Genomic DNA, 20,740 nt, shown 5'->3' on the forward strand with positions numbered 1-20,740 from the left:
TGTGTCCAAACTTTTGACTGGTACTGTATATGTATATATGTGTGTGTGCGCGTGTGCCATTGTATGTGTCCATACTTGAAGACGACGTCCTGCACGTCAGTGAGGGTTGCTCCGATGCTCTTCAGCAGCAGATTGAGGGATTGGACAGGGATGACCTCAGTCTCCCTCTTCTCCTTATTACCATCCTCTCCTCCAGAACTCAAAGACAAACTCAGGTGCAACTATCAAACAAACACAAACACACCTTGCTATAGCTACATCATCCCATGATGGAATCCCTTGCTATGGTGCATAACTGGCCAATAACAATTAATGACTAGATGGCCTACTGGTCAAGCCATGCTGTCTGGAAAATCTCCTGGCCCTAACGTAATATAGCATACAGGTAGTAAATGCACTGTAATGACACTGAAGCTCACCTTGATGGGAGAGATGTGGAAGTACTCATAGAGACTGATAGGGGACGTGTCAGCGGCTGAGATGTTGTTCAGCTCAGTCTTCAGATACTTAATGTCCTTCTCAAACAACTCCACCTGAACACCACCGAGGGAGAGGAGAGAGATATTGACGAGGAGCGGAAGTGAACCCAGAAACTCAAAAATAACTTAAATTGCTTTTGTAAACAACAGCTGTTTCGTCACAGTTCTAAACTTAGTCTAGTTGTTTTCATAGTATTCGCAGGTAGGATGGGTCTTACGTCCAGGGACAAATCTATTTTAGAATATTAAAGTTGATAGATTTCCCAAAGAAGCATCGCAGCGGACTGCATTGCCTGCATGGATAGTAATGTTAGCAGCAGGATGTGGGTACAAGGGTAAATTGTTTATCAAGTTAACTATATATTCTAGGTAATGTCAGCTAAGTACATATAAATAGGATAGACAGACATCCAATATTTGTTATTTTAATGAAACAAACGTTAGCTTGATCTGCTAAAAACAATGTTAGCTACCTAGATAGTAGCTAAGCTAGCTAGCTAATGAACAGATTTTCAATCCCAAAGAGAGAACTATGACAAATTATAGAAAAATGAAACAAATGTTATATTACTTGAGAATAATGACAGAAGTCCTAGTCTAATTTCTATGTTTTCTAACCTCCGAAACAGAGACCTGCGAACTCTGCAGATGAAGGTCACAAAGAGAGTCTCAAGTCCTGGAGAGACTGAAGGGTATATCTCCAACGGGTTATATACATTGTAGTTTCTCTTGCTCCTAGAGATCTAGCTACTGGGTGTGCAGGTTTTTGTTCCAGCCCAGCCATTCTGCTTATTATTTGTATTAGACACTATTAATTTAACTATTCAATCATCTCTTGTTTTGGAGTAAGATGAATGTCTAAACCCATTAACTGTTTACATAGGCGTTCTTTGAATGATAGGAAATACAGTGTTGATTCCTGAATTTAAGTATAGCATATTTTTTGGTCAGTGAACATTTCCTGTTTGTCTCTTTTATTTGGTTGTCACTCACTCTCATTTTGTTTGATGATATTACAAAGATTTGTAGCTGATGTCCTTGATCATTGGTGTAGGTGTAACAATCCCTCTATATGGCTGACCTAAGATGCAACCCCTCTCTACAACAGCACTTCTTACCCACAAAGCAGCATCCATTATCCTACCAAACCCATGATCTTGGTTAGGCTAGGATAACAGTACTTTAGGTCTCAGGGTGGGTGACAGCACCAGATGATGGCGTGGAAGTAGTGGTGTGGATCAGAAAACCAGTCAGTATCTGGTGAACCCCATTTGCCTGATGCAGCACAACATCTACTTCGCATAGAGTTGATCAGGCTGTTGATTTTGGCCTGTGGAATGTTGTCACACTCCTCTTCAATGGCTGTGTGAAGTTGCTGGATATTGGCGGGAACTGGAACAAGCTGCCGTACACATCAATCCAGAGCCTCCCAAACATGCTCAATGGGTGACATGTCTGGTGAGTATGCAGGCCATGGAAGAACTGGGACATTTTCAGCTTCCATGAATTGTGTACAGATTCTTGCGACATGGGGCCGTGCATTATCACGATTAAACATTAGGTGATGTCGGCGGATGAATGGCACGACAATGTGCCTCAGGATCTCATCACAGTATCTCTGTGAATTCAAATTGCCATTGATAAAATGTACTTGTGTTTGTTGTCTGTAGCTGATGCCTGCCCATACCATAACCCCACCGCCACCATGGGGCACTCTGTTCATAACGTTGGCATCAGCAAATCGTTCGCCCACACGCCGCCATACATGCTGTCTGCCATCTGCCCGGTACAGTTGAAACAGGGATTCATCTGTGAAGAGCACACTTCTCCAGCGTGCCAGTGCCCATTGAAGGTGAGCATTTGCCCATTGAAGTCAGTTACAACGCTGCACTGCAGTCAGGTAAAGACCCTGGTGAGGACAACGAGCACGCAGATGAGCTTCCGCTAGACAGTTTGTACAAAAATTATTTGGTTGTGCAAACCCACAGTTTCACCAGCTGTCCGGGTGGCTGGTCTCAGACGATCCCGCAGGTGAAGAACCCAGATGTGGAGGTCCTGGGCTGGCGTAGTTACACGTTGGTCTGCATTTGTGAGGCTGGTTGGCCATACTGCCAAATTCTCTAAAAAGGACGTTGGAGGCAACTTAGGGTAGAGAAATTAACATTAAGTTCTCTGGCAACAGCTCTGGTGGACATCCCTACAGTTAGCATGCCAAATGCACGCTCCCTCAAAACTTGAGACATCTGTAGCATTGTGTTGTGTGACAAAACTGCACATTTTAGAGTTGCCTTTTATTGTCCCCAGCACAAGGTGCACCTGAGTAATGACAATGTGTAATGATCATGCTGTTTAATCAGCTTCTTGATATGCCACACCTGTCAGGTGGATGGATTATCTTGGCAAAGCAGAAATGCTCACTAAAAGTGATGCAAACAAATTTGTGCAAAACATTTGAGAGAAATACTTTTTGTGCATATGGAAAATGTCTGGGATCTTTTATTTCAGCTCAAGAAACATGGGAACAACACTTTACATGTTGCGTTTATATTTTTGTTCAGTGCAGAAAGTGTTATTGTTTGGACAGTTGAAAAGGTCTATAGCAGGCGTCGGCAACCTTTTTTGTGTGGAGTGCCAATTTACAATTTATCCTAAGATTTTTAACGATCTACGTGCCAGTTATGATTTTCATATGTGCATTACAACTAACTGTGTCTGTTGAATATCTAATTGCTCACAAACTGAAGAATTCCATAGCTCGCTAAACAGAGGCGCTGTCCAAGATTAAGCACTATGGGCTTAATCTTTGAACACAGATTCTCTTGGTGAATGATACAGTGACATTTAACCACACAGTGGCCAATCTTATCTTCAATCAGCTTTGTGGATCCTTTATGTTTCCCACCAAAGCGGAGGCACCGTCAGTTGTAATAGCGAAAATGTTTTTAATAGTCACCTCTCTCCTCAAAATTATCTGTGAAGGCTTTTGCTTCATCTTCCCCTTTAGTAGTAGCATGCATGGGTTATAGACAAAGCAGCTCCACACGTACCGGCTCTGAGTCACAGTATCCTATAGACAAAGCAGCTCCTCACGTACCTATTCTGAGTCACAGTATCCTATAGACAAAGCAGCTCCTCACGTACCGGCTCTGAGTCACAGTATCCTATAGACAAAGCAGCTCCACACGTACCGGCTCTGAGTCACAGTATCCTATAGACAAAGCAGCTCCTCACGTACCTATTCTGAGTCACAGTATCCTATAGACAAAGCAGCTCCACACGTACCGGCTCTTGAGTCACAGTATCCTATAGACAAAGCAGCTCCACACGTACCGGCTCTGAGTCACAGTATCCTATAGACAAAGCAGCTCCACACGTACCTATTCTGAGTCACAGTATCCTATAGACAAAGCAGCTCCTCACGTACCGGCTCTGAGTCACAGTATCCTATAGACAAAGCAGCTCCTCACGTACCGGCTCTGAGTCACAGTATCCTATAGACAAAGCAGCTCCACACGTACCTATTCTGAGTCACAGTATCCTATAGACAAAGCAGCTCCTCACGTACCGGCTCTGAGTCACAGTATCTTGCAACAACTGTCAGACGTGGAATGCCATTCACATCCACACTCTCATCAAGAGCCACACAGGTGCATCTTTCAACGCTACAGCTTGCTGCTCCTTTACATTTTCAACCATCTCGGTAACGCTCCTTTCAACAGTTCTGGCAGACACAGGCATGGCTTTTATCTTTGAGATGATTGTGTCTTTGTTAGGCAATCCATCAAATAAAGCCTGCAAACTACTGAGGAAAGCCTCCTTGATATATTCCCCATTAGTAAATGTTTTTCCATGTTTAGCAATGTACAGCGCAACTTTGTAGCTCCCCTCTGTAGCTTGATTATTGACTGCATGTAGATTTGTAAACATAACTGCTTGCTTATCATACCTGGACACAGCCCTTTTGATTCCTTCAGCCTTTTCCGCTCATCCTTCAAGTTTTTCTCCCATCTCGTTTCAAAATGATGGCGTACACTTGATGTCCGACAAACAACAGTTTTACAACAGAGAGCTCAAAGAGCCTGGCCCTTCCATATTCCTTTGTCCAAGAGGGAATACATGGGTGGACTTTTTTTTGCTGATGTCAATTTGCGCCCTGAACTTCTTTAAATAACAAGCTAGCTCTCATCTTCAGTGCGGTCTTGGTTTTGAATTTGTCAGGAGAGGCGAGGCAGGTCCTCTTGCACTGAACTAATAATATGAAAATCATGAAAGCCCACTGGCTAATCAGGATTGACATACCTTGGGAACTACAACATTGCAGTGAATATCAATGCAATTTTGAAACCAGTGCATGCAATTTCAATCATTTTCTCCAGTTTATATAAAAAATGACTGACCAAAATAAGTGAGATAATAAACGTCAAGGCAAGGCTTAGCACACCAAGAATAAAAAAGAAAAAAAAAAGAAAAAAATAAAACATTTTTTAAATTAGTCTTTTTTTGGGTGGGTGGCTTGCCAAGCCTTAGCGTGCCAAGGCAAATACCCTCGCATGCCAAGGCTGGCACGCATGCCTTCGGTTGCCGACCCCTGATCTGTAGGCTCTTTGCACATGTTAGATCATTGGTTCCAAACTCCAGTCCTCGAGTATGTAGTGGGGATAATGTGTGGAGGTCAACTGAGGGGAAGGTCAGGATCTTACCATCTGCTCTGATGTCATCACGCTGGCATTCTCCGGGGTGAACAGATCCAAGATGGCGTAGAGGAAACCCAGGTCCAACTTCAAGTCCATCTCCTGGATCAGCACCATGAAATACCTGATGAAGTCAGGGGGTGGAAGATATAGAGACAGGCAATGAGAAAGTTGGCAGAAAGGAAGGTAAGGGAACAGAGAGAGAGAAGACACAGAGAGAACAGAAGATAGAGAAGACACAGAGAGAGAGATGGAACAGAAAAGATATGGAACAGAAGGAGAGAGAGATGGAAGATAGGTGGGAGAAAATGAACTATAGTGATGGACTCACTTGATGCGGGAGATATCTGAGTGTCCGGCTGCCCTGGTAACAATGCTGATGTCGGTCAGAGGTTTGGGCTCTAAAGGACAGTGTGGAGCAGAAACACCCATAGATATGTGTTTATCCAGAGTACTCCACTCTAACAATGTGTATGGCCCCCTTCAGAGACCCACTTAGGCCCATGTAAGTGTGACTGCACAACACCAAAGGACTTGGACAGAGTTTGGTACTGACCTGAGTCCATGGTGACAGACTTTGGTAGTTTTATTGGGTAGAAGACATAGGGAAAGATCGCTCCAGGCAGCTGATTCTGGATCTGTGGAAAAATAAAGGACTCAAACAATGGAACCAAAAAAAAAGGTCAGCATGAAAGGAATGGCATTTAATTTAACTGAATTGTTGGCCAAATTACTAAATGGTCAATGTAAAAAGCTATGGTATGATAGTCAGGTCGGGTGGGGACCCACCATACAGTTGGATAGAGTGCGCACTTTCCAACTCTCTGGAACCCACCTGTATGCGGTTGATCTGGACACGGTAGGCACTCTGGCGGGCCGATACGCTGTACTCCACCTTCACCCCCGGAAGGAAGTTCCTCCTGATTGGAGCATCACATGGCTTCATCATCCTCATGTCTTGCCTATTTGGCGTCAGAGACACCTGATAACGGAGTTAGCCCACACACACACACACAGGTTATCCTGGAGCTGTGCACAAATTGAGAACCACATCTACCTTTACAAATTGTATCATTTTCAAGGGGCAGGATATCAAGTGGATGGTACATGGTATCAGACACATGGATACTGTACAGTGGCATATCCAGTTGCTGTCTGACCTGGAAGTTGCTCTCCAGGTCTAAGATGGCGTTGTCCACTGATCCACTCTCGGTGTATTCTCTGAAGTGGGTCTCCAGCAGCGCTGCATATTTAAAACTCAGGGGTTTCCAGCGAGACTTCTTCTTTGGCTTGAACTCCCACACCACGTCTGAACTACACACACAGGAAAGCACACTGAACATGCTGCTGTTCTGAAACTGGAACCACCTTTCCACTCACAGTACAATCAACTGTAGTACTATCATACCATAGTGAGTGAGTGTATATACTATGTGAGTGTGTGTATACCTGGTAATGCCAATGAAGGACACCTCCTGGTGGTTGCTGTTGTTGACCAGGGAGACACCCACGTCTTGCAGGGAGAGGATGATCTCCTGTTCAGCCAGCTCGGCCTTCTCACTCTCACACAGCAGCTTGTAGACCCGCCTGTCCTCGGTGAACAGCGCCACCCGCTGGAGGCCCTCGTAGAATGAGATGAGGTACAGCTTACCCTCCTCATTCACGTCCAACCGCAGGTCCTACACACGGATCAAGTGCACATCAGATGCAAAGAAAGCCTCAACAACTTTTTACACTATGCTTATACTACTGTACGTATTTTGTCTGTCTTGTAGAATTGTAAACTGGTTATCATCATGTTGCTTCCCTTGTAAAACTGTCAGACCAGTATAAAGGGGATAAAAATGCAGTAACACTTTCAAAGTTTCTGGTGGACTTACCTAAATCCTTTACTAAGCCTTTTGAGGATCGGAACCTGAATAATGATCCGATTAAAGTTGTGTGATACCTACACCTTATTAAGCAGCTCTGTTAAACACTAAGCAGGAGATCCTAGTTTGTTTCATATCAGTTCATTTTTAGTGTGATATGTAATATGTATACGTATAGCCTACATATTAGTCTGAGGAGATGCTATGGTTGAGCCTCACGCCTGTGTGTCCTATTGGTCTGATGTACTCAATACAAAATGTGTATCACACGAATATGAAACACTGGTATAAATAAGAATGAACCATATTATCAATCAAACCGTGTGAGAATGTAACATATCAACACCGCTAGCGCAAATGGTGAATGGTGGTTAGGGTTGGGCAATCAAATTTTGTTCAATCGTGATTCTGTACATATAAAATCGCCCGATAGACAATGTTATCGCCCACCTAGAGGCCAGACATTTTTGTATTTAAAAAAATGGTATAATTAAGAAACAAACAGAAAAAATCTGAATAGGACGCTAGTGCAAGCTCGCATGCTACGGGAGGGACGAGAGGAATCGGTATTCATTTAGGGGTGCTGAATGGGCCAAATCCGATGTAACAAGAACACCTAATAATCCTACTTATCACTTATTATTATTATTATTACAAATAGAAGATTATCACTTATCACAATGGTGCTTGTTTAGTATAGTTAGATCAAAGCTGAATCAATATCTCACAAGATCACAATGATTCATTAGTATTTGATAATACACCAAAAACACCTCCTAGTAATTTATCTGAAGCTGAATAGTTAAAAAAATCCTCAACACAGCAAGCCACTAGGCCGGATATACAGTCTATTCGGAGTGCACTTTTTCCACATTTTGTTATGTTACAGCCTTGTTCTAAAATGGAATGCATTTCAATTAACAGGTGTGCCTTGTTAAAAGTATATTTGTGGAATCTCTTTCCTTCTTAATGTGTTTGAGCCAATCAGTTGTGTTGTGACAAGGTAGGGGTGGTATACAGAAGATGGCCCTATTAGGTAAAAGACCAAGTCCATCAACTGTTCAGAGGAGACTGCGTGAAATTTGTTATTTATTTTATTTCACCTTTATTTAACCAGGTAGGCTAGTTGAGAACAAGTTCTCATTTACAACTGCGACCTGACCAAGATAAAGCGTAGCAATTCAACACATACAACAACACAGAGTTACACATGGAATAAACAAAACATACCGTCAATAATACAGTAGAACAAAAGAAAACAAAAGGTCTATATACAGTGAGTGCAAATGAGGTAAGTTAAGGAAATAAATAGGCCATGGTGGCGAAGTAATTACAATATAGCAATTAAACACTGGAATGGTAGATCGGCATAAGATGAATGTGCAGGTAGAGATACTGGGGTGCAAAGGAGCAAAATAAATAAATAAATACCAGTATGGGGATGAGGTAGGTAGATAGCCTATCTGTTAACAGCCTATCTAAGTACATGTGCAGTGATCTGTAAACTGCTCTGACAGCTGGTGCTTAAAGCTAGTGAGGGAGATGTGAGTCTCCAGCTTCAGAGATTTTTGCAATTCGTTCCAGTCATGGGCAGCAGAGAACTGGAAGGAAAGACGACCAAAGGAGGAATTGGCTTTGGGGGTGACCAGTGAGATATACCTGCTGGAGCGCGTGCTATGAGTGGGTGCTGCTATGGTGACCAGTGAGCTGAGATAAGGCGGGGCTTTACCTAGCAGAGACTTGTAGATAACCTGTAGCCAGTGGGTTTGGCGACGAGTATGAAGCGAGGGCCATCCAACGAGAGCGTACAAAACGGATGGTGTGACAAAACGGATGGCACTGTGATAGACTGCATCCAGTTTGTTGAGTAGAGTGTTGGAGGCTATTTATAGATGACATCACCGAAGTCGAGGATCAGTAGGATGGTCAGTTTTACGAGGGTATGTTTGGCAGCATGAGTGAAGGATGCTTTGTTGCGATATAGGAAGCCAATTCTAGATTTAATTTTGGATTGGAGATTCTTAATGTGAGTCTGGAAGGAGAGTTTACAGTCTAACCAGACACCCAGGTATTTGTAGTTGTCCACGTATTCTAAGTCAGAGCCGTCCAGATAATTGAACCCTGTGGCACACCCATAGAGACTGTCAGAGGTCCAGACAACAGGCCCTCCGATTTGACACACTGAACTCTATCAGAGAAGTAGTTGGTAAACCAGGCGAGGCAATCATTTGAGAAACCAAGGCTGTCGAGTCTACCAATAAGAATGTTGTGATTGACAGAGTCGAAAGCCTTGGCCAGGTCGATGAATACGGCTGCACAGTAATGTCTCTTATCGATGGCGGTTATGATGTCGTTTAGAACCTTGAGCGTGGCTGAGGTGCACCCCATGACCAGCTCTGAAACCAGATTGCATAGCGGAGAAGGTATGGTGGGATTCAAATTGGTCAGTATGTTTGTTAACTTGGCTTTCAAAGACCTTAGAAAGACAGAGTAGGATAGATATAGGTCTGTAGCAGTTTGGGTCTAGAGTGTCACCCCCTTTGAAGAGGGGGATGACCGCGGCAGCTTTCCAATCTTTTGGAATCTCAGACAATACGAAAGAGAGGTTGAACAGGCTAGTAATAGGGGTTGCAACAATTTCGGCAGATCATTTTAGAAAGAGAGGGTCCAGATTGTCTAGCCCGGCTGATTTGTAGGGGTCCAGATTTTGCAGCTCTTTCAGAACATCGGCTATCTGGATTTGGGTAAAGGAGAAATGGTGGGGGCTTTGGCGCGTTGCTGTGGAGGGTGCCGGGCAGTTGACCGGGGTAGGGGTAGCCATGTGGAAAGCATGGCCAGCCGTAGAGAAATGCTTTTGAAATTCTCAATTATAGTGGATTTATCGTGGTGACAATGTTTCCTAGCCTCAGAGCAGTGGGCAGCTAGGAGGAGGTGCTCTTATTCTCCATGGACTTTACAGTGTCCCAGAACTTTTTTGAGTTAGTACTACAGGATGCAAATTTCTGTTTGAAAAAGCTTGCCGTAGCTTTTCTAACTGCCTGTGTATATTTGTTCCTAACTTCCCTGAAAAGTTCCATATCACAGGGGCTATTCGATGCTAATGCAGAACGCCACAGGATGTTTTTGTGCTGGTCAAGGGCAGACAGGTCTGGCGTGAACCAAGGACTATATCTATTCCTAGTTCTACATTTTTTGAGAGGGGCATGCTTATTTAAGATGGTGAGGAAGGCACTTTTAAAGAATAGCCAGGCATCATCTACTGACGGGATGAGGTCAATGTCATTCCAGGATACCCCAGCCAGGTCAATTAGAAAGGCCTGCTCGCAGAAGTGTTTCAGGGAGCGTTTGACAGTGATGAGGGGTGGTCGTTTGGTCGCAGACCCATTACGGATGCAGGCAATGAGGCAGTGATCGCTGAGATCTTGATTGAAAACAGCAGAGGTGTATTTGGAGGGCAAATTAGTTAAGATGACATTATGAGGGTGCCCGTGTTTACTGATTTGGGGATGTACCTGGTAGGTAGATTGATCATTTGTGTGAGATTGAGGGCATCAAGCTTAGTTTGTAGGATGGCCGGGGTGTTAAGCATGTCCCAGTTTAGGTCACCTAGTAGCACGAGCTCAGAAAATAGATGGGGGGCAATCAGTTCACATATAGTATCGAAGGGCAAAGCTGTGGGCAGAGGGAGGTCTATAGCAAGCGGCAACAGTGAGAGACTTGTTTCTGGAAAGGTAAATTTTTAGAAGTAGAAGCTCAAATTGTTTGGGTACAGACTTAGCCTGCAGAGTTCTGTATTACTTTCTATCTTTACAGTAGATTGCAACACCGCCCCCTTTGGCAGTTCTATCATGGCGGAAAATGTTATAGTTAGCAATGGTGATTTCAGGGTTTTTTGTGGTTTTCCTAAGCCAGGATTCAGACACGGCTAAGACATCTGGGTTGGCAGAGTGTGCTAAAGCAGTGAGTAAAACGAACTTAGGGAGTAGGCTTCTAATGTTAACATGCATGAAACGAAGGCTTTTACATTTACAGAGGTCATTTGATTAGTTTTATTGCTTCTTTAATCAGGACAACAGTTTTCAGCTGTCCTAACATAATTGCAAAAGGGTTTTCTAATGATCAATTAGCCTTTTAAAATAATAAACTTGGATTAGCTAACACAACGTCCCATTGGAACACAGGACTGATGGTTGCTGATAATGGGCCTCTGCACGCCTATGTAGATATTCCATAAAATATCTGCCGTTTCCAGCTACAATAGTCATTTACAACATTAACAATGTCTACACTGTATTTCAGATCAATTTGATGTTATTTTAATGGACAAAAAAATTTGCTTTTCTTTCAAAAACTAGGACATTTCTAAGTGACCCCAAACTTTTGAACGTTAGTATATATATACAGTTGGAGTCGGAAGTTTACATACACCATAGTCAAATACTTTAAACTCAGTTTTTCACAATTCCTTACATTTAATCCTAGTAGAAATTCCCTATCTTAGGTCAGTTAGGATCACCACTTTATTTTAAGAATGTGAAATGTCTTCATAATAGTAGAGAGAGCGATTTATTTCAGCTTTTATTTCTTTCATCACATTCCCAGTGGGTCAGAAGTTTACATACATTCAATTAGTATTTGGTAGCATTGCCTTTAAATTGTTTAACTTGGGTCAAACGTTTCGGGTAGCCTTCCACAATAAGTTGGGTAAATTTTGGCCCATTCCTCCTGACAGAGCTGGTGTAACTGTGTCAGGTTTGTAGGCCTCCTTGCTCGCACACGCTTTTTCAGTTCTGCCAACAAACTTTCTATAGAATTGAGGTCAGGGCTTTGTGATGGCCACTCCAATACCTTGACTTTGTTGTCCTCAAGCCATTTTGCCACAACTTTGGAAGTATGCTGGGGGTCATTGTCCATTTGGAAGACCCATTTGCGACCAAGCTTTAACTTCCTGACTGATGTCTTGAGATGTTGCTTCAATATATTCACGTCATTTTCCATCCTCATGATGCCATCTATTTTGTGAAGTGCATCAGTCCCTCGTGCAGCAAAGCACCCCCACAACTTGCTGCCACCCCCGTGCTTCACGGTTGGGATGGTGTTCTTCTGCTTGCAAGCACCCCCCTTTTTCCTCCAAACATAACGATGGTCATTATGGCCAAATGGTTGTTTTTGTTTCATCAGACCAGAGGACATTTCTCCAAAAAGTACGATATTTGTCCCCATGTGCAGTTGCAAACAGTAGTCTGGCTTTTTTATGGCAGTTTTGGAGCAGTGGCTTCTTCCTTGCTGAGCGGCCTTTCAGGTAAGTCGATATAGGACTTGTTTTACTGTGGATATAGATACTTTTGTACCTGTTTCCTCCAGCCTCTTCTCAAGGTCTTTTGCTGTTGTTCTGGGATTGATTTGCACTTTCCGCACCAAAGTACATTAATCTCTAGGAAACAGAATGCGTCACCTTCCTGAGCGGTATGATGGCTGCGTGGTCCCATGGTGTTTATACTTGCTTACTATTGTTTGTAAAGATGAACGTGTTACCTTCAGGTGTTTGGAAATTGCTCCCAAGGATGAACTAGACTTGTGGAGGTCTACACTTTTTTTTCTGAGGTCTTGGCTGACTTCTTTTGATTTTCCCATGGTGTCAAGCAAAGTTTGAAGGTAGGCCTTGAAATACATCCACCTCCAATTAACTCAAATTATGTAAATTAGCCTATCAGAAGCTGCTAAAGCCAAGACATAATTTTCTGGAATCTTCCAAGCAGTTTAAAGGCACAGTCAACTTAGTGTATGTAAACTTCTGACCCACTGGAATTGTGATACAGTGAATTATAAGTGAAATAATCTGTCTGAAAACAATTGCTGGAAAAATTACTTATCATGAACAAAGTAGATGTCTTAACCGACTTCCCAAAACTATATTTTGTTAAGAAGAAATTTGTGGAGTGGTTGAAAAACAAGTTTTAATGACTCCAACCTAAGTGTATGTAAACTTCCGACTTCAACTGTATGTATATCTATATATATATATTGTTTTTGAGACAATATGTGTGGGCAGACGATGCAATTGGAGGAACCATTTTATGCATATTCCATAATGATATTCGGTACAAACTTTGATTGAGAAATTATGTTGTCATATTTTTTTTTTTAAAGAGCTCCCTCCCCTAAAACAATTGTACTACACCACGCATTAAATTGTATGTCTAGACTTGACAGAAATAGTGGCAAAAGGTGAATGTTTAACTTTCGTTGCACACATAGACAAAAATGTTGGGATTACATAATGACAAAAGTTTGACTTCAGAATGTATTACTCAGCAGTGATGCTGTCGGTCTGAATGGAGCGCAAGACCTAAGCTACTATGCGTTGTAGGTAGGTTGCACATTGCTCGAATAATATGGAAATAGGCCTAGGCCAACCATCAATTATTTTATTTTGCTCAGCTATAAAGTTTTCTTTTGACTTGTCATTCGTTTCCATTTGGGTATTGTTTGACTTCTCATTCGTTTCCATTTTGGTATTGTTTGACTTCTCATTCGTTTCCATTTTGGTATTGTTTGACTTCTCATTCGTTTCCATTTTTGACTTCTCATTCGTTTCCATTTGGGTATTGTTTGACTTCTCATTCGTTTCCATTTGGGTATTGTTTGACTTCTCATTCGTTTCCATTTGGGTATCATTTCCATTTGGGTATTGTTTGACTTCTCATTCGTTTCCATTTGGGTATTGTTTGACTTCTCATTCGTTTCCATTTTTGACTTCTCATTCGTTTCCATTTGGGTATTGTTTGACTTCTCATTCGTTTCCATTTGGGTATTGTTTGACTTCTCATTCGTTTCCATTTGGGTATTGTTTGACTTCTCATTCGTTTCCATTTGGGTATTGTTCGCTCAATTTCACTTACTGTGGCCTGAAATATTTGTCATTCAAAATAAAACTGTGATTGAGAATAGCCAAGCTATAGACTACGACTTTCATTCCCATTTGAAAGCTGCAACTTCAGGACAAACACGTTATTATAATATTTGGGAAACACACTTCATAACTTGTCATTTATGATATTTCAGTTATTTGGATTAGTCTAGGCGTTTGGCCATTTGGTTCACAATGGCAATGAGGCATTTTATTTGTCATGCATGCTTCATTTCATTCTTATACTAGCCTACAAGCTTTGCTCAAATGTAAGGTTCGTTCAAAACAACTCATTTTATGTTTTCTTATCTTGCTATTGTTTGTTCTATCAATCTCATTATTACCTTCCCATGTTTTTATCTTATTCAAATACAATTAAAAACTTTCTAAGCCTACTAGAACTGTTCAATTCATTTATTGTTTAGTCATGAAATAGCGCAGTGGGAGAAATCCAGGATGCATAAAACTGAGAAGCTTAATAGGTCAAGTCATATCCAGAGAGAGAGAAAAAAAATAGCTTGCGGGATTGTGTACCCACATGTGCATACCACCCCAACACCGTATTGCAAGCAAAACCTTTTAGCAGCTCCCCTCTTGACAGAGAGTATATTTCATGCAATTCTAAACATTTTCATAATGGGGCGTAGAGAACATGTTGCAGTTTTAAAGCAATGTTGCAATTCTACACATTTTGCTTTGGGGTTGAGAGAAGACTTTGCAATTTTATAACACATTTCATGCAATTGTACTCATTTTGCTATGGGGTGGAGAGAAGTTTTTAATATGATATCTGAGTGAGACTGACTAACAAAATCAATGGGGGCTCCCTGGACAGTAATTTGAGTGACCATCAATGACTGACACACTGTGAGAGAAAATCTGCTGAAGCACAACCAAATTTCAAAATTGCACTTTGTGTATTCTAATATTCTATGTTGATCCGAGGGCTTTCAAAAGTGGCCGCCAGTTGCCCATCCTCTGTCACATCATGATGTCATTAACATCGACGATGGCTGCTAATCATCCCCGATAGACGGTGCTATGGTAATATACCCAACCCTAGTAGAAGTGAATAGAAAGCTGTGTTACGGTACCTCTTCACTCTTCAGCTCGCCACTGTAGCTACCACACTGCCAGGCCAGGGAGCGTGACCCGGTGGGCTCAGCCCAGGTATAGTACACCGCCTTCCCCGGGCTCAGCTTGTCCTTCTCCTTCTGACTGCTATTTGTGCATACACGCACGCACACACACACACGTAACGGGAAAGAGTTAGAAAGCACACACACAAGACCACGCAAACCCCACCACTAGGAAGATGGCAGACAGTCAGAAAAAAACATGGGTGATGGAAATGGGTTGGGGAAAATGGAAGGCACTGCCATAGTCCCATCCAAGCAGCAGCAGAGCCCCACTATGAAGCAAATGAACCTGGAATATAGGGGGAGGTCAAATGGCAAACAGTCATAACATTGTGAAGCCGGAGTTCCTCCTTGATCACTCCACACTCTGTAGTTTGGTCACTAACAATCAGTTGACTCGTGGTTGTTGAACCATACAGTGATATTAATATGTAATACAATATTTTTAAGCATTTATATAATGCACATAATCTATTTTCTTGTGGAGTGGCATGTAAGCACCAAAACCGAACAAAGGCTCTTCCCCTTCACCTGCGGTTACCTGGGGGTCCAGCTCTGACCACACTCTGACCACTCCTGAACCATGAAATGGGAACACACAGACTGCAAACACCACCGTATATGTGTACGTTCGCTCTATGGCCCATGTCTTCTGCATTAGTAATTGTATGCTAGGGAGAGAATTTAAAGCTCCCCAATATGTCCACCCCATCTGAAGCAAGTCACTCATTCGGTCTGTTCCTAACCCATATCCCTCTCCCTCCCTCCCTCCCCCCAAGGTCTGAGTGGGTGAGAGCCAGAGTACCCGTGGGGCTGGGTCCTGCTACCTGCGCTGGGTCTCCTCTAGTGAGAAGGAGAGTTCGAGCAGCTCGTCTGCCAAGCATTTTGACGAGTCTCTCCGCAATCTGCCCGTCAAAACAAAAACCAAGCAAATCCATAAACACACACAAACTCTGTCAACAGGAAAGAGCACACATTCACATTTCAGACAAACAATGTGTCACTAGCAAAGGATTCTGACTTAAAGCAAAATAAGTGTCAATCACAAGTCACTAACCAAAGGAAATTCATCCATGCAAACAGGGCAAATACAGACAAAACACAAAATTGAAGAAAACAAAAACCCTGTATTAAAACAAATAAAAAGTAAGTGCAAACAACAAAGAAAACCGAGGGACAACAAGTAAAAACAAAAGATAGGGGTGTATCCTGCACGCAGCACAGCCTGGGAAGTTTGCTGAACCTGAGGCTGTAAACATGCAGGTTTCATTCAGAAACCAATGAGGACAGCCTCAACACTTATTTTGTACTGTTAACTTATGTCCCCATAAATAATCGCCACTATCTCAAGGACACTGCTAAAAGGAAAGTTGAGACATCCCACTTCAAGATAGACTAAGATTTATGAGGAATATAGGTTGTTTCAGTGCATTGCACCTGTTTTAAGAATAAAATGTCACCCATTTAACATATTTCTGCTTATTGCCCTGTTTACCTACCTTCCTCCCTCCCCATCCTTCCCCTCCTCCCCCATCCACCCCCTCCCTCCAGTCTTTCCTTTACCTCTGGTAGAACTCCAGCGTCTGCTCCAGGGTGTGGTTGATGATGAGGAAGGGGGCGGCTCCATCGTGGTAGTCCGAAAAACGGATAATGATTGAGTGGTCTGATAGGTTCACGTCCACAATGACTCCGCCCAGCTGGAAAATACAGGAGGAAAGCCAAATTAAAAGTGGCAGTACTAGTACATTAAGGAACCCAACTTGGAAAATGTATTTATCGCCACATCATCAGCTTATACAGTAGTTACCCACAAACACTCCAGTAGAGTCCTTAAGTTTGTGTGTGTGTGTAGTGCAATTTCAGGCATTACTCACAGTGTTGTCCAGGTGCAGCAACAGGCAGTTTTCTGGTTTGGTGAAGTCCATGGTTTGAGGGGTTGATTGACAGCCTTCTACCTTGATTTTGAGCTTCTTGGAGTCCTTCTCTGGCCAGAATGGGATGGCTGCCTGAGTAGCACAGAGAGAACGAGAGAAGCAAGTGAGAGAGAGAAGAGAGTGAGACAAAAACAGAGAGGTCAGTTTCACTACATGGATATGCTACTGTATGCAGGGTAGGGCTCCATTATTCCATTAAAAAAATCTGTCAATTTAGGAAAATAACTGATATTCAAGCCCTGATTTGAACATATTTTTACTATTAGCACTTTTCATTGCACTTCCTGAATGGATTGAATTGCATTGCATTGGGGGTAGTAGGTAGCTCTAGTTGTGGTACCTGGTGTGGTTTGGCCTTGGTCCAGTGGTCCTGGCCCTCCTCTCCCACCCAGATCACATGCTTGGTCCTGTTCACCAACAGGTAGTATGGCACAAAGCTCACGATACGGGTCAGGCTGAAACTGCTGGGGTCGATCTTCACCCCGATCTTCAATCAAACCATAGAAAGCCACAATCAACCTGAATCAATCCACTCATCATCTGTGGATTGTTCAATTTTCAGCAAATCACACTCCATGACCATTCTGAAAGTTGTTGAAAGGGTGAACATCAACCAACACTGTAATTCTGCTGGTGTCACTTCAAATAAACTCCCAGCTGGTTCTCTGCTAGTAGTCTTGATTCACCACCACTTACCAGGTAATCTTTGAGCCTCCCTTTGCACTTCACTTCACCATAGCTACCCACGGTATCCAGGGAGAAATCATCAGACAGCTCGCTGTCCGAGATCATCAGCCGCACCTGCCACGGGGAGAGAGAAAGGTTTGGCGAGACAAGCAGTAAGGATTAGGTCTTTAAGATTAGGCATTATCATTTAAAAGCCCAGTCCTTGTTTAAATAAAAAAATAGCAGGCCCGCCATTTGGTGTGCGCTTTGACCTAAGTCAATCCCCACCCACTACCTTGTTGTTGTGCAGAAAGTTGCGTGGCTTGAAGGAGAAGAGCAGGGGCATGTCATAGTCCATGGCGTGTTTGCGGTGGATGTCGTCGGCCTTGTATTGTAGCAGGCGACCCGTCTTGTTCACCATCCAGTAGGGAGAATGGATGGCCACCTCAGTCAGGCCCGCATCGTACTTCACATGCACCGCAATGTCCAGCTCTGCCCGCTTCCTTTCTCCACCTTCCCCTAACCTAACCTCCTCCTCTTCATCGCGCAGGGAGTGGAACACAATGAAGGTGATCTCGTCCTGGTCGCCACGGAGACCATAGTGGGCCTTCCAATCCTGCCCCAGGTAGTTGAGGAGGTGGAGTTCCAGGCTTGACAGGTCCATGACGGCGGTGTGAAGCTCTGCTGAGTGGCCGTCCATCAATGTGATGGGGGTGGGCTCTTCACTATCCTGTCAGCCAATCAACACACACAATATCAATCAGTGACCAATAATAGTCATGTGAAGGTCTGAGGATATATGACATCCATATATATCCAGTGGTAGAAAAAGTACCCAGTAGTCATACTTGAGTAAAAGTAAAGATACCTTAAAAATAAAATGACTCAAGTAAAAGTCACCCAGTAAAATACTAGTAAAATACTACCAAAATATTATATCACGGTATTTAAAAAAAAAACTGGACGGTATGACGGTATTTTTAGTTTTTGAATAATAAAAGTTATACATTTGCTTTATGAGTAGTGAGTGATCCTAGGGTACTTTATGAGTAGTGAGTGATCCTAGGGTACTTTATGAGTAGTGAGTGATCCTAGGGTACTTTATGAGTAGTGAGTGATCCTAGGGTGGCGACACATGCATTCTAAGTGATATCAATGAGTCTTTCTCCATTCTGATTGTTATATACTGTTCAATTCAACTTCAACCAAAACAAATTACAGCACTTTTATAATTTCTGCATTTCCTGCATTCAATTGCAGTGGTGGAAAAATACCCAATTGTCATACTTGAGTAAAAATAAAGATACGTTAATAGAAAATAACTCAAGTGAAAGTCACCCAGTAAAATACTACTTGAGTAAAAGTATAAAAGTATTTCATTTTAAATTAAGTATCAAAAGTAAATGTTATTGCTAAAATATACTTAAGTATCAAAAGTAAAAGTATAAATCCTTTCAAATTCCTTATATTAAGCAAACCAGATGGCACCATTTTCTTTTTTTTTATTTTTTTATTTCCAGATAGCCAGGGACACACTCCAACACTAAGACGTAAAAACAAAAATATAACTGTTTGGCCATAATGACCATCGTTATATTTGGAGGAAAAATGGGGATGCTTGCAAGCCGAAGAACACCATCCCAACCGTGAAGCACGGTGGTGGCAGCATCATGTTGTGGGGGTGCTTTGCTGCAGGAGGGACTGATGCACTTCACAAAATAGATGGCTTCATGAGGATGGACAATTACGAGAATATATTGAAGCAACATCTCAAGACATCAGTCAGGAAGTTAAAGCTTGGTCGCAAATGGGTCTTCCAAATGGACAATGGCCCCAAGCATACTTCCAAATTGTGGCAAAATAGCTTAAGGACAACAAAGTCAAGGTATTGGAGTGGCCATCACAAAGCCCTGACCTCAATCCTATAGGAAATTTGTGGGCAGAACTGAAAAAGCTTGTGCGAGCAAGGAGGCCTACAAACCTGACTCAGTTGCACCAGCTCTGTCAGGAGGAATGGGACAAAATTCACCCAACTTATTGTGGGAAGCTTGTGGAAGGCTACCCGAAACGTTTGACCCAAGATAAATAATTTAAAGGCAATGCTACCAAATACTAATTGAGTGTATGTGAACTGACCCACTGGGAATGTGATGAAAGAAATAAAAGCTGAAATAAATCCCTCTATCAACTGTTATTCTGACATTTCACATTCTTAAAATAAAGTGATGACCCTAACTGACCTAAGACAGGGAATTTTTATGTCAGGAATTGTTAAAAACTGAGTTTAAATGTATTTGGCTAAGGTGTATGTAAACTTCCGACTTCAACTGTATATCTATGTGCAGTATGAAGGTGATAGAGGAGCAGTTGTAACATACTGTAGGTCCATTTCTCTGCTGGTGGGTAGGGACTCAGGAGTAATGTGGGTAGTAGCCACTGATCTGTCTATGTGTGTGTGTTTTGTTTTTCTTCACAACAATAGTGAAAGAAGTCAAATTTGGACAAGTGGGGAGATTTCGCCGGTCTGAACAAGGAAAAGGCTATTTTAGGCTTATCAATTGTTTTCAATGACGATGATTGTTCCTTGATTGTTTGGTCCCCACAAGGATAAAAAAAACAAGTGTGTGTGTGTGTACCTGTAGGCGATAGGTGATGGGGTAGGGTAGAAGGTTCCGGAGCAGGACGGAGGGCCACAGGTGCAGGATGTAGGGCTCATCAAAGTGCTCCCCGGCCACTCCCGTGTGTTGTGATGTCACTGTGTCTTTCAGAGGTACGATGTTGACCATTAGCACGCTGGCGCTGTTGCCATGTCGATGACAGGTCTGCTGTACACGTGCGCCAGGCTGCTGACTCACTGACTCGTAGCTGAAGCCCTCGGAAGAATCATATTGATTGTCTCCTTCGGTTACCGGCTGCAGGCTCAACTTTGACCTAAGGGGGGTGGACACACAGCAGTCAGTGTGTGTGTGGTGTGTGTGTGTTGAGGACAACTTCCTGGGCTTCAGGAGGAAGGCCAATGGAAAATTGGACACTCGTTCTGCAGGGTTTGG

General features: G+C 42.7%; 1 protein-coding gene across 3 annotated transcripts in view; it reads right to left on the reverse strand.

The window, feature by feature from the left end:
- The window catches only part of LOC110525386 (vacuolar protein sorting-associated protein 13A), a 64,535-nt gene that overhangs the window by 12,399 nt on the left and 31,396 nt on the right, over positions 1-20,740 (reverse strand). For all 3 annotated transcript variants that reach the window (XM_036979518.1, XM_036979520.1, XM_036979519.1), the window contains exons 46-60: positions 20,327-20,621; positions 17,986-18,420; positions 17,721-17,825; positions 17,365-17,511; positions 16,965-17,096; positions 16,654-16,787; positions 15,046-15,172; positions 6,620-6,849; positions 6,331-6,484; positions 6,006-6,152; positions 5,727-5,808; positions 5,502-5,571; positions 5,180-5,294; positions 420-533; positions 76-221 (exon numbers count right to left, since the gene is read on the reverse strand). In XM_036979518.1, the coding sequence (XP_036835413.1) occupies positions 76-221; positions 420-533; positions 5,180-5,294; positions 5,502-5,571; positions 5,727-5,808; positions 6,006-6,152; positions 6,331-6,484; positions 6,620-6,849; positions 15,046-15,172; positions 16,654-16,787; positions 16,965-17,096; positions 17,365-17,511; positions 17,721-17,825; positions 17,986-18,420; positions 20,327-20,621 (2,433 nt within the window). The remainder of the gene's footprint in view (positions 1-75; positions 222-419; positions 534-5,179; positions 5,295-5,501; positions 5,572-5,726; positions 5,809-6,005; positions 6,153-6,330; positions 6,485-6,619; positions 6,850-15,045; positions 15,173-16,653; positions 16,788-16,964; positions 17,097-17,364; positions 17,512-17,720; positions 17,826-17,985; positions 18,421-20,326; positions 20,622-20,740) is intronic.

The sequence above is a fragment of the Oncorhynchus mykiss genome, chromosome 6, assembly GCF_013265735.2.
Source record: "Oncorhynchus mykiss isolate Arlee chromosome 6, USDA_OmykA_1.1, whole genome shotgun sequence".
NCBI lineage: Eukaryota > Metazoa > Chordata > Actinopteri > Salmoniformes > Salmonidae > Oncorhynchus > Oncorhynchus mykiss.